Below are 13,433 nucleotides of genomic sequence, written 5' to 3'. Positions count from 1 at the left end.
GAATGTATCCCCCTACTCACAAAACCAGCAGAAGAGTATTCAAATCTTATGTATGTTCCTGGGGGGAATACACCAGCACACACCGAATATAGCCTCACCCCCTCCTTATGTCGCATTGACTACCACTCCCGCCCCTGCAGAAGTAGGTGCATAGGATCTAGAGGTGGCATTAGCGTCCACCGTACAGAAATGGCATGATTACGAGCAGTATGTGATCCAATACAGGAATTAGAGGGGGAACCCCCAACAGCCACCCCACCAATACAGGAAGACAAAGGGAAACCGGGAGAAACACTCTTCAAGATTGACAGTGCACCCCTACGCACCGTACGAGTAGAACAGAAGGTAGAAACTGATAGTGTGGGATATGATACTGTGGTCTCAGTAAGGGACGAAGAGTCATGGAGTGATTTTGATAATTCGGAAGAAGGGGCGTTAGGAGGGGTGCAGCTGGTCCAGTAGGTCATGCCTACCTCAGAAGATGCTTGGGAAGGGAGGTTAAGGAACAGATTGGGAAGAATGGCACTAGCTAAAAAGTAGGGATCTGGAACAAAGGGTGGAAAAGTTAAATTGCAAATATCCCTCATCCATAAGGGAGCAAGGCGACCCCATTATGTCCCGTGGGCTCAAATGGATAAAAAAAACAATCTCCTCAAGTGCCTCCACCGCTCACTGCGGGTGCGGGAAAATGGATCTATGCAATCGAGAAGATTACTGCAGGGGTACTCCTTGCTACAAGAGACATTAAAAGCCTTTTGGTTTCTGCAGTAGTTGATCAAGCAGAAGCAGTATTGGTGAAGATAGGTTTCCAGTGAGTGAAATTAAGTAATGCCACTCATGATGGACTGTCATTTAATAACGTCCGAGGACAAGTGTGGGATGCACTGCGGAGAACCTTCCCTGACACCCCCGATTTACACTTTATAATGCACAATGAGGGAGGGAGAAGATGCTGCACAGTTCATTCTTCGCATGCAGGAGATGTGGTGCGTGCAGACGGGCACCGCGTGAGACCAATCCACCTCCCTATTTTACTTTATTATAAAAAGGGGACTACCCAAAGAAGTACATAAGGCCCTAGATAAGATACCAGGAATAGAAGCAAAGAGTTGGCCAGAAATTCAAAGGAGGTTAGCTGAAGAAGCAAAACTCGTGCAGACAAAGTTGGTGAAGGTTGTGGCAGTAACAGCCCTGAGAAGAGGGGTGTGTCTCCCTAGGCACACAGTCAAGAATGGCTGCAGTGTGGATGGATAATGGACAAGGGCAGTGGGAAGGAGACCAGTCATATATGGGACCCCAATGTCAAGGAAGGATGAGGTGGGTTCAGGGGACCACAGGGAGGAGGATATGGGGGCCAAGGAGGCTATGGAGGGCCAGGCTCACAAGGCGGAAACCAAGGGCAATGCTGGACATGCAGGAGGTGAGGTCACTTTCCACGACAGTGCCGCAGCAGGCAGGGCAGAAACTATCCATACAATCAACCATACTACACACCACATCAATATCCAGGGAGCCCATACGGACTGCCCCAAAGGTTATATGAGGGGGGCCCCACAGCGATCACAACACTGCCACCTGGTTATAATGCATTACGTCGCCCCACCCACACGATGCCGGCGCAACACAATCGCCCCACTCAGCGGATCCAACAAAACCAAAATCCCTTCGCCACCACTGCAAATGGTTCACCTGCACCATATCAGGGAACATGTGTACTTAATGAAAACATCTTTTCCTGCCTGGGGACAGGCACCCATCCCGACTAGGACAGCCCACAGAGAGCACTTACGTCTCCAGTCCTATCAACTACCTTGCCTCCAGAAGAGGAACCACTGGTGGGGGCAGAGATGGGGAACAAACAGTTCATCTTCATGGTGGACTCGGGGACAGAAAAATCATGTATAAACGAAGGTGATTTTCCGTTATCTGGCAAAAATCGTGAAACGCAAGGATTCTCCTGGGCTGTAATAACGGTTCCTTTTACAGAAGATTTGGATATCAAAATAGGAGGTAACACAGTGCGAGCACCCTACTTTAAGTATGAATGTTCCGCTGTCAATTTTCTAGGTCGTGACTTACTGAGCAAGCTGAATATGACAATATCATTCACTGAAAGAGGGATTGTTTGTTCTACCGCTGGCATGTGTTCCTTCAGAGCCATGCTATTGATAAACACAATGGCAAATGAGTAGAGAGTGAGCGGGTTTCCAGTGGACCCCGACATGTTTATCTTTGGGATCTGAGTATTGGCCAAAGCAGTACCTGAGCTCACGAAAAAGGAATGGAGAGTGCTTTCTGATTTTGTATTCCGCCCCGTAGCTGCCCCCGAAATGGCTGCTGGCACAATTTTATCCCTAGCTCTTGAAGGGGTGCAAGTGTCTGCTAAAAGGATTGTAGGAATGGACACCCATGGATGTGAATGGTGCACAGTGTTGTGCGTTGACCCAAATATACTGTTATGTGAGTTGAGTGATGATCACAGACAACAGCAATGATGGGGAAAATATTTTGATGGTACAATACAGAAACGTACCCAACCCCCTCATAGCTGTAGTCGGTGTACCACCCTCCTTTTATGACACAGATATGCAACAAGTGCCTCCTCATTTGGGGACCACTAACCCTCTCGATGTAGGACTATTGAGAGAAGTGACACCTGTGAAAATTACATTAAAACCAGGAGCGATATTGCCTTGAGTAAAGCGCTACACCCTGTCCAGAGAGGCCGAGGAAGGAATTGAGGAAACACTGTGTACCCTCTTAGAACAAGGGATAATCTTCTCCTCCACCTCCCCATGCAATACAGCCATATATCGGATCAAGAAGGCGACGTGGGGGTGTGGCGCATGATACAAGTTCTCTGCTCCCTCAATGATGTTGTCCAAAAGGAGTTCCCTTTTGTTCCGAATCCTGCCTCAATTTTGTGCAGCATCCCGAAATAGGCTACCCACTTTACTGTAGTGGATTTATTCCCCTCGATCCCAGCTCCCAATACCTCACCACTTTCACTCTGGGGGGAGGAGATACATGCACTTTGTTTCCCCCAAGGGTATTGTGAGAGCCCCAGCATACCCCATAATATTCTGCATGAAGATCTCTGCAATATTGAGGTTCCCAGCACTATAATTCAGTACGTAGATGATCGCCTAGTTTGCCGTGACGGTGAAGAAAGTTGTAGGAAAGACTCCATCGCTCTCCTCCAACTACTAGCACACCAAGGGTACAAGGTAGATGAGGAGACACTACAATACTGGCTGACTGAGGTCCTGTACTTGGGCCAGTTGATCTCAAAAGATGGCAAAAGAATTATACCTGACATGGCGGCAACAGTGCATGCCTTGGACAGACGCCACACTGTGAATGACATGCAAAAATTCCTTGGACTATGTAACGACTGCAGAACCTGGATATTAGATTATGCCGGATATACCAGGCCCCTGCTAGCAGGTCTTAAGGAAGCCCAAAAAGAAAAAATAAACAGACATAATATGGACAACTGAAATGCAAACAGCCTTTGACAACTTAGAAGAACTGATTTTTCACGCCCCCCGTTCTAGCAACACCTGATTATGAGCGCAAATTCTACTTTTTCTACTCCAAAGGCACATTGATGACAGCAGTCCTGACACAGAAAACATCCAGGGGTCACAAACCACTGGCCTATTACAATGGCACACTCAATTCGGTAATGCAGGGTCACTTTGCTTGCCAACAGGCTCTCGCAGCTGCTGCCTTTGCCATTGAAAAAAGTTCCACAATTGTGATGAGGTGCTTGGTTACTCTTTATGTGGAACAGTCTCTGTTTGCCATACTTGAAAGATCCATATACACCGTCCCAACACAGAGCATCAGCGTAAGAAATGATATTGTCGAGCCCCAATATCCATGTTGTCAGATGCAAAACAGTAAACGCTGCCACATTCCTTCCTTACTGAGCCCTGCACTTCTCAAGATATGCATGAGCATGAATGCGCCACCTATGAGGGGGAAGGGAAGAACTTTCCCAAAGCAAGTGAACATGCACAAAAGGAGGGAGAAGTGTTCTTTGTTGATGGTTCAACATCCATTTGTCAAAAAATAGGTGAAAAGCACGTAGGAGCAGCAGTAGTGAGATTGGAGGAAGGGGAATATGAAACACTGATTAAAAAACGTTACCCACGCATATTTCTGACCAAGCCGCAGAGCTGGTGGCATTAATTGAAGCTCTCCATGCAGCAAAAGGATGTTCCGTAACACTATATTCTGATTCAGCGTATGTAGCCACCACGGTACATGCCGGTCTGTCCAGATGGAGGAGGAGGAGGAGGAGGAGGAGGAGGAGGAGGAGGAGGGGATTTAGATGAGCAGACGGGTCCGTAGTGCAACATGCAGATTTACTAAATAAATTGATTGCAGCATTAGCGCAACCTTCAGTGGTAGCCATCGTGAAGTGCCAAGCACACACCCATAATTTGGACAAGATCTCTTTGGGAAACGCAGCCGCAGACACAGCAGCAAAAGAGGCAGCATACCTCCCCATCCCCATGATTGCAGAATACATACTAATAAATAAAACAGAAGAGCAAAAACCCAATTGTTATAATACACTACCCATTGCCCAAATAATTGAGTTACAAAAGGGAGCCCCACAAACTGAGCAAGGTCTATAGATCAAGAGGGGATGCACACAGTCCCCCACAGACTTATTGTGGAGACAGGAAATGACAGGAAATGTTGTCATGCCTGTAGAATTGTTACAAATTGCCTTCGAACAATTGCACTTTCCAGCCCATAGCACAAAACAACACGTTGCTGCAGATCTTCAGGATGATTGGTTCATTCCAAACCTTCAGGAGCATCTCAATAAAATGGTGGTCGAATGCACCCCATGTCAAGTGTTCAATTCTGGAATGACTTTACGAACGCTACAAGGCACACTGCCCCGCCCTGTGTACCCCTTCCGAGAGCTGCACATTGATTACGCAGACATGGGAGAGATGTGCAACAGAGCGAGATATCTAATTTTGGTGGTTTGTCCATTTTCCCGATGGGTAGAAGAAGCACCCTGCGCCCACCCTGGCGCAAAGTGTGCAGCAACCTTTTTGGTCAGAGAAGTTTTTCCCTGATGGGATATATGTGATGTCATAAAATCGGACAATATTACACATTTTGTCAATGATCTGTTCAAAGAAGTAACATCCCTGTTAGGAATAAAACATAAAATGTGTTCGCTTTTATCATCCACAAGTGAATGGGATTATAGAAAAAACCAACGGCCTTCTGACGAGTAGATTGTCCAAACTATGCAATTCACTGAAGGAAAAATTGGATGTACTGCCTGTCCCTGACACTTGTTCAGTTGCACACTCGACCAAGTAAGGACCACCTCCTGTCCCCCACGAAATTGTGACTGGCCGACTCGTGCAAATGCCACTGTCGCCAGTGAGAAGAGTTTCTGATGCACACAGAACAGCCACTGTGCTGGGAGAGGAATTCAAAGAGTACCTCGCACAACTCACACGAGCAGTGAGGTGTAGTGCCAAACAGCCCCATTGTCTGTGGTGAATGGGGGTGCGATTTGACACATCGACTGCAGCACAAGATAGCCCAGCACAGCCTCTGATGCCAGGTAAATTAGTATATGTCCGCAGTTTTGTCCGTAAGTAGAACTCTCTGCGATTCCATGGCCCATATGAGGTGATCTATTGTACTCCTCTCGCTGTAAAAGTGATAGGGCTAAGGTACTGGATCCAACTTTCTGATGTACGAAAAGCACAAGATAGTATTGCACCTGACATAGCAGATGATAATGAAAAAAGGGGAAACACAAACTGCCTCCTACTCCTGCCGTGTGTGTGCACACAAAACACCAGTAGTTCAGTTGTGGGGAACCATGTCGAGAGAAACCGCCCATCATTTTTGAAGATCCACAGAATGCCTTACTGTGCAAAGTAAACCAACCCTAGCCTTTTTAACATACAAGAAAGGCAAAAGACGCTGTGAATGGTGGGTACCTACAGGTTGCATACATTTTTATTTGCCTTTTTTGGTATAGTTCCCATTCACCAAAAAAGGTAAAAAAAGTGGCTTTGTTCGAGACGCCATTACACAAAACGCACTTCTAACGTATAACGTCTAGATCACAACATATACTAATATGCATACACAGTGTACCAAATAAAAATGTATCACAAAACATTGATTGAATAGATAATTTCTCAATCGTTTGAAGTTTTGACAAATTTCAGAAATTGGTGTTTTTTTGGGTTTGCTCTTAACCTTTCTCCTCTCTGGGATACTACTGTGCAGTGGATGAGGCTGCTAGATAAACGTGTCAACGCTGTGCGTTTCGGCCCTACTGGCATAAGATAGACCACATCCATCCATGGTCTTCTCTTTTAATGGTGCCGGGCCTTCATCAGGACGGGGAGTGAATTGTCTAGCGGGCTTCTGCTGGTGGGTTGCCCTTGTGATACTTTTCTTTCTAAAGTTAAACGATAAGGCTAAATTAAAAATAGGCAAGGGGATCTTAGTTTGCACAACCTGCTCATCTATATGGCGCATGACTGACATTGGGTTCCATGGAATACAGCACACTCAACGTTACTGGGGAGTGACGCAGGGACAGAGAATGCAGTCGATTCTTGATTCTGGTTGACTGTACATGCCTATGTAAAACAGTAAACACAGGGCATACGTTTAGCCTCAAAAGATTATGGAAACTTCCTTAAGAGAGCAACCACTTCTTATTGTGGCTTCCATAAACACCAGACAGAGTCTGCATATTAGGCATACCTCTTTTGAAGGACTGCGTAAGGTGTTATTCTATTTTCTATAGCGTGGAGTAGCGTGAAGGTTCAGCTTCAGCCACTAGTCATCTCTCCATCACTGGGAGACACTTCAGCCAACCTGTATATAAACGCAGGGTGGGGGATGAAAACGTCAAGGATAGGGCATACTAGTGGCCTAGGAGTCATTTCACTTGTCATTTTAATGTGCATTTAATAAAAAAATACCAAGTTGTTTATTGGCATACCTCTCTTGCAAAAGGTAAGGAGATGATTTTATCTGTAGCTCGAAAATAGTCACAAGCAAATCTCCTGGTTCTTTAGTTGAAACCTTGGCTAACCTGCACCTGGAAACAGGATGGGGAAACGTATTACCAGTTTGGCATATTCATAAAACATGCAGATGATACTTGAAAACATGTTTCCAGGGGAGCTTTCTGTACTTACTCCGGATAGTGCACCATAAAACAAGTGCGCCAACAACCCCGCAGGACGCTGCTTGTTGTCTCCATGTGTGTTGCCTGAAATAGCGCGCAGCCCAGTGTAGAAATGGGGCGCTCGAGAGTGAGTTAGTTTTACATAGCCTGCATGTCCCGTTCACATGTCTATCTCGCGTTCCTTAAAGGGAGCCTGATCTAGAGGGATCATGGTAGATGGAGTTTTTCCTACACTTTTAGGAACACCGTGGTTGGGGAGAGGTATTGCTTCCGTAAATGTTTGGTGGTGGTATTCTTTTTTTATTCATAGCCCAAGAATCTTTATTTTACGGCATGATTCTCTTGGGACCAAACAATGATCAAAAAGACCTTACGTCTCATTTATTGAGGACAGCCGTAGCCGTTTATTGATCTAAACCGCATCATTGCAGAGAGCATTGTTCACATGGGCTGAGCACCAATATGACATATGTGCATCCAAAAAATGGAAAGTGAGTACAGAAAAAATGAATAGATGAATGAAAGAACGACATTAATAAGGTGTCCTGGTTTACATATTGCATTGAACATGTGAATAGGGTCATTAATATCTAATACAGGAGAGCCTGTATCTAATACAACAGAACCAAAACCAACAACCCAAATGCTGTAATGAATGCATCCCATATTGCTACAAACTAATAGCAAATGTGTCATACAAAGTAACAATTTTACACATTGTATTTGGAAAGATCAATTAAATGATTCATGCCTAAACATCAGCAAACATGACTCCGGTTGGCATCGCACACTTCAGATGTCAAAACCAGCTACACTGGTGGATACTTCACATATCGCTGGATACATTTTTTTTTTTTAAATAGCAAATAATCAAACAAATGCCGCAGTACCGTGAGAGGTTACTGGGCATGTATTGAGACAGCACGAAATGTAAATAATTAAATCATTCATGCAAGTTAAATAGTGTTGAAAATAAGTAAATGATGTATCAATCTCTCTCCTTCACCTTCTTCCAACTCCTACCTCTCTCAGTGACCATCTTGTCTCATCTCGTTTCATCACTTCCCCATGTTCTATTTCCCATTCTATAACATCACCCTGTTTTATCCTTTTCAATAGGTGGAACGAGAATGTAACTCGCACCACTCAACAATGAGGATAATAAGTTGGATAGCAGTAGGAATAGAATAAGTGCCACAAGCGTATATAGCTATGAATGCGGTCTGAACTTTGTTGCAATTGTATTTTCTCTAACAATAATAATTTCAGGTATTTATTGGGGAGCATCTTCTATCTGGGGGGCCCATATAAAAGAAGGGGGCGAGGGGATAAAACTGACCTGGAGCAATAACACGTTTTTATAACCTCTCCATTCTGTATAAAAACAGTAATCCCAGAGCCTGGAGCATTGGTAAACAATTTAAGTGAAAGCTCACCTAATGTAAATAATGTTATAGTGCCACCTTCTGCCATGTTGCCATGTTTTCAGCTTTGCAAGGTTCCTCACAACCTAATATGTCTACCTCAAAGTCAAATGCAATGCATTTTTTGGTCCCCATTACAGTGCCTGACATTAAGCTCCCCGTCCCTCCCTATGGTGTATATGCAAGATAATGCAGATGTTAATGAAAATGTGAATACTGGTATTTTTCCAATGTATCGTCAACAGCCCATAAATGTTCAGAAATCACTGTGTAGCAGGCTGGTAGGAAAAAAGACAATCCCTATTAGATATAGTAGGAGGAGGCAAATACAACAGTTTAAGTATGATGCATACCGCTTCTTGGGGCTAGATAAAGTAGAAGACCTCCGTCATCCTGGCCAATATAACAAGTGGTACATGAGTGCCTCGGGGAAACAAGCTACTAATGGTATTTGCTATGTGTGTTCATTGATACTGCACGCATCTGGGACACCCAAGGTTCCACTTCACACTTATATACTGCCTCAAAATATGTTATCACCCTTTATCCATGATACACTGAATCAATTTTAAGTCAATTGTTATGCTTGTTTGATCAAATATACTTCTATCATTTTGTGATGGTATTTACATTATGCATTTGATGTTGCTGTTATATTTAATTGCTTAATAAAAAAAAGTTCCCTGAAAAAAGGAATATTTCATAACGATGAAATGAAGTAGAAAGTAGCATTTCATTTTAAAATTCATCTTTCAGTGGGATTCGCATTATAAAAATGGATAAACGCAGTAGAACAAGTGACAGGACGATAAACAGTCAAGACAACAGGACGGGATAGACCAATGTAAACGCATATTGTTGAAAATTCATGATGGTTTGGCGACATTGGAATCTGGACCAAAATGTTGAACACCAGAAATTCAATAAAGAGAGTCCATCTTCGTCGAAATTTGAGTATTAGATAATTGCGTTTCGCAATACAAGATTCGTGAGTAGAATAAAGTAAATTCCCCGTTCTTTATTATGTAATCCCTGAGTGTTTTTCCACTATTTAATAATCATTGTTAAGGCTAGGGTAATAAATAAGTTTGAGGAATCGATAAATGTAATGTTAAGTCTACCAGAAAGATTGATCAAATATTCTGTAAAGATGGAGGGGCATGACATTTAAAAAATCTTTTGCAAATTCTTCCATACATGTTCCCAAAATGATTGATCAAATTTGCGTTCAAAGATCATGTGTTTAAAGGATACTTCAGGGGTTTCACATGACCAGCAGGTGTTTTATGAGTGTTTGGATATTCTATGAGGAGGAAACTGGGATCTCTGGGCATCATAAAGATGGATTGAGTTAAATTAGCAGGCATATGTATTCTGAAGATTCTACACCATACTATTTCCCAAAGATCTACAGATATGTTGAATTAATCTGCTTCCCATGCTAATTCAGTTTTGGATTTATATTCAAGAATTTTCGTCAGGGTCATAAACTTATAAATGTCAGAGGCTTATATCGAGGAGGGTTTTAGGGAATTGGAGCGATTGTCCGGGATAATTGTACATTAATGATCAAGTGTTCATTAATTTGACATGTACATTTAGATCAGTATCTTCCGGATTATGTCTATTTTGTACAGATTGGTATGGTAAAACTGTTATGGTATAATTGTAGGATATATAAAATGCCTTTGTTAAACAAAGAGAGACAAAAAAGTGTTTTACTAGCAATCCTAATATCTGTTTTGTACCATTTGGGGATGTTGGCATGTGTTGCGTCTCTGGACATTCAGGAAAGGAATTCCACACTCTGTTTAAATTTGATAGAACACCATTTTTGATAAGAAGGCCATCATAGAATTTAAGAAAGTTAGGGATAGTAAAGGGTTTAACGAGGTGTGAATCTAAAGTACAACATGAAGGGGATTTATCTTCATCATGGATGTATAAGATATTGTATTGTAGTCCTCATTTATATAGCACCATTTTCCCATTAGTATGGCCTTAATGCGCTTTGTAGTTGGAATGCCCTCAGGGACCGAAGTCCAGGCGTGGGAACGTTATAAATGGAGTTTTAAGGTACTTGTGTGCATTTGGCCAAAATTGGGACTTAGGAGAGCTGGCTAGGCTTCAGAGGCAACCCAAGAGGTCAAAAATGTGAGGTCACGACGGAGTACTAGTACAGGAGAATCAATGTGTATCCAGCTAGACCACATTTTGGCATAGGTTGTCACTGTATTATAATGGAAGAGGTATTGTGGCAAGTCTGGTGTGTAAGTGCGAAACCGTTATATGACCAGCTAAACAAAATTTGATGTAGCTGTAGCTGCATTCTACAGTGCGTGGATGTATAGCTGCCTGCGGCGGATGTCCACCAAAGTGGTGCCTTTACACATACCTTAAGCTCAGGTGGACCTTATCTTGTCCGTGTCATCTGATCTTCTGTGTGGGAGAGAAGGCCAGCTAACCTAGTACACTTTATGGCCCTATGGACAGTCTTTCCTACTAGTCTCCTGATGCATTAGACCTGCTACAATAGGCACTAGGCTAATGGGATTCGCTTAGTGAAATAGACTGGTTACCTTTTATATTCTGACTACATATCTCCTATGTTCTGCAGACTCTAATCAAGCCCGTTAATAAGCACAGTGTCCAGGTTGTCTGCATATAACCACTGTGTGATAAAATGGCACAAATTAAGCAGTTATAGGTGCAAAGGAGGGCTTCCAACATATGTCTTTGGGCATTCGGTGCAGGCTAAGCAAGATAGGGGTAAATGATCTAAGTGTACCACATGTGTTAACCTGCACATGTTTTCTTCTAGTTGCAATGCTAGGCTCCCTGCATATCTAGGCATAACCCCCATACATGTCCCCACAGGTATTGTAAACTATGATGTCCAGTTCCAAGGCTCTGGAGCAGTGGCAAGCTATAATGATGGATCTCTAGGCACAGAAGGGAAATCCAAATACATCTTCTAGCATATTTTCTAACTTTAAAATCCAAGTGTAGCCCATTTTCCTACCCCAATGATCCATAAGTGTGACAAATTTCCTGCCCCCAAAATCCACCCAAGTGCAGCACGCTTCCAACCCCACAAAACCATCCAAGTGCAACACATATCCTGCCCCAAAATCCATCTAGTGCAACATAATTCTCACCCCCCCCCAGATCCATCCAAGTGCAACCCATTTCCCGCCACCCAAATCCATCCGGGTTGATATGATTGTCTGTGGGAGCCGGAAGGGATGGGGTTATCACAGTGAGCCGCTGTGAACACTGCCAGCATAAGCTATATTTTGAAATTGTTTGGGTTTTGATGGGTCTGGACCAGTATTTGTGTGTGAGGAGCAAAGGGTATTGTGGAAGAGGGATTCAGGAAGAGGAACGAAAAAGCCAGGTTTTGAGGGCCTTTCTGAATGTTAGGTAAGTGTTGTTAAACTGTATTTGTATAATACCGCCTTATTATGAATATTGGTCTAAGTTATTTGCGTTGCACGAAAAACCGCGTCTGAAATGTTTCAATTTTCTGATCAACTTTACTGCCATTTTTATAATCCTCTGCCATTTTGATTTCAACTCCTGCTTTGTGTTCTAAAATGGTGCACTGTGTTTTCAACTTGCAGCCAAGCCGAATGACCTTTGAGTTTTGTTAATGTTTAGGCTGACCGAAAGCAGACTGTTTGTTCAATGCAAAGAAACCTTGTACCTCGTATGAACTGCAATCCAAGTGTTGTCTGCGCTCATAAGCCTCATCCTCATATAAACAACGAGGACAAACTCGGATTGTGTGTTTTTGCTGAACTGCATTGTAGCGATTCTTGAAATAAGGCTTACTATGGATCGGAGAACCAACAGCCTCATTGTAACTTCATGGACATGCAAACTTGTTTAATCCATTGTACACTGTTGTATTATTTGACTTGTGAACTGGGCACGAAGCCTAGCATGTAACTTATTAGTTTGGAGAGGCTGGACAATGTTTCAGAAATGGTATAAAAGTGCTTGTGTTAAGATGTCCAGCACTCTCACCCCTCACTGTGTCTGCTGGTACACACTATAAGGTGTTGGGAGCCAGATAGCTATCTGTTTACTTTGATACTGTACAGAATATAATATATTTGTATCTTTTCGACCTGTGATTGGCGTATTTCATTTGTGGTACTAAGCCTCGATATTTCTTTGGTCTTTCAGTGTCATACGACTATGTCTAAGAATGAAGGCTGAGTGATATGAGCAGGAGTTCAGAAAGGGGACTCTGCCCAGATTTAGGTAGTTTAAGGGTATTTAGAGTGATACAAGGAGGTTTACTATTCCAAAGGAATTTTTTAAAGATTGAGTCAATTTCTTTTGAAAAGGAGTCAGGAAATGTTATAGGCAGCATTAACAAAGGATATAGAATAATGAGAGTAAGCATCTTCTTAGTGGTGTCTGGACAATCTCGCCATGATAAGTAGAGTACGGACCACCTGTTTTAAGTTCTTTGAGCTGGTCAAGGATTTTCTTTGAGTTAAGATTGATAATAGAGTTAATATCTTTGGTAATAATAAGACCCATATAATCTAGATGGTATTCTTTGCCATTCCAGAATTACTGATGTCTGCTTGTGTGCAAATAATTGAAAGGGGAGAATTTGTAAATTTGTCAGCCTTACGTTTATATCCAGATGTAACAGAATAATTTGTGATAGTCTCTTGTAAATTATTAAGTGATTCATTTGGTGTAGTAAGATAACTAATATCACCTGCACAGGCCAAGACTTTAAATTCTAGATTACCAATTTGGACACCATGAATGTTGGGATTATT

General features: G+C 42.7%; 1 protein-coding gene across 3 annotated transcripts in view; it reads left to right on the top strand.

Moving 5' to 3' along the window:
• Nucleotides 1-12,765, top strand: part of LOC138488595 (uncharacterized) — a 36,709-nt gene extending 23,944 nt beyond the window's left edge. For all 3 annotated transcript variants that reach the window (XR_011274690.1, XM_069615699.1, XM_069615698.1), the window contains one exon: nt 9,385-12,765. Coding sequence is in view for 2 of the 3 variants with exons in the window: in XM_069615699.1 (XP_069471800.1) it covers nt 9,385-9,466 (82 nt within the window). In the remaining variant the exon portion in view is untranslated. The remainder of the gene's footprint in view (nt 1-9,384) is intronic.
• Nucleotides 12,766-13,433: the final 668 nt, after the last annotated feature.

The sequence above is a fragment of the Ambystoma mexicanum genome, chromosome 9, assembly GCF_040938575.1.
Source record: "Ambystoma mexicanum isolate Mex_15411 chromosome 9, UKY_AmexF1_1, whole genome shotgun sequence".
Classification (NCBI taxonomy): domain Eukaryota; kingdom Metazoa; phylum Chordata; class Amphibia; order Caudata; family Ambystomatidae; genus Ambystoma; species Ambystoma mexicanum.
Note: the sequence above shows the minus strand (reverse complement) of the source record. Positions and strands in the feature narration are given on the sequence as shown.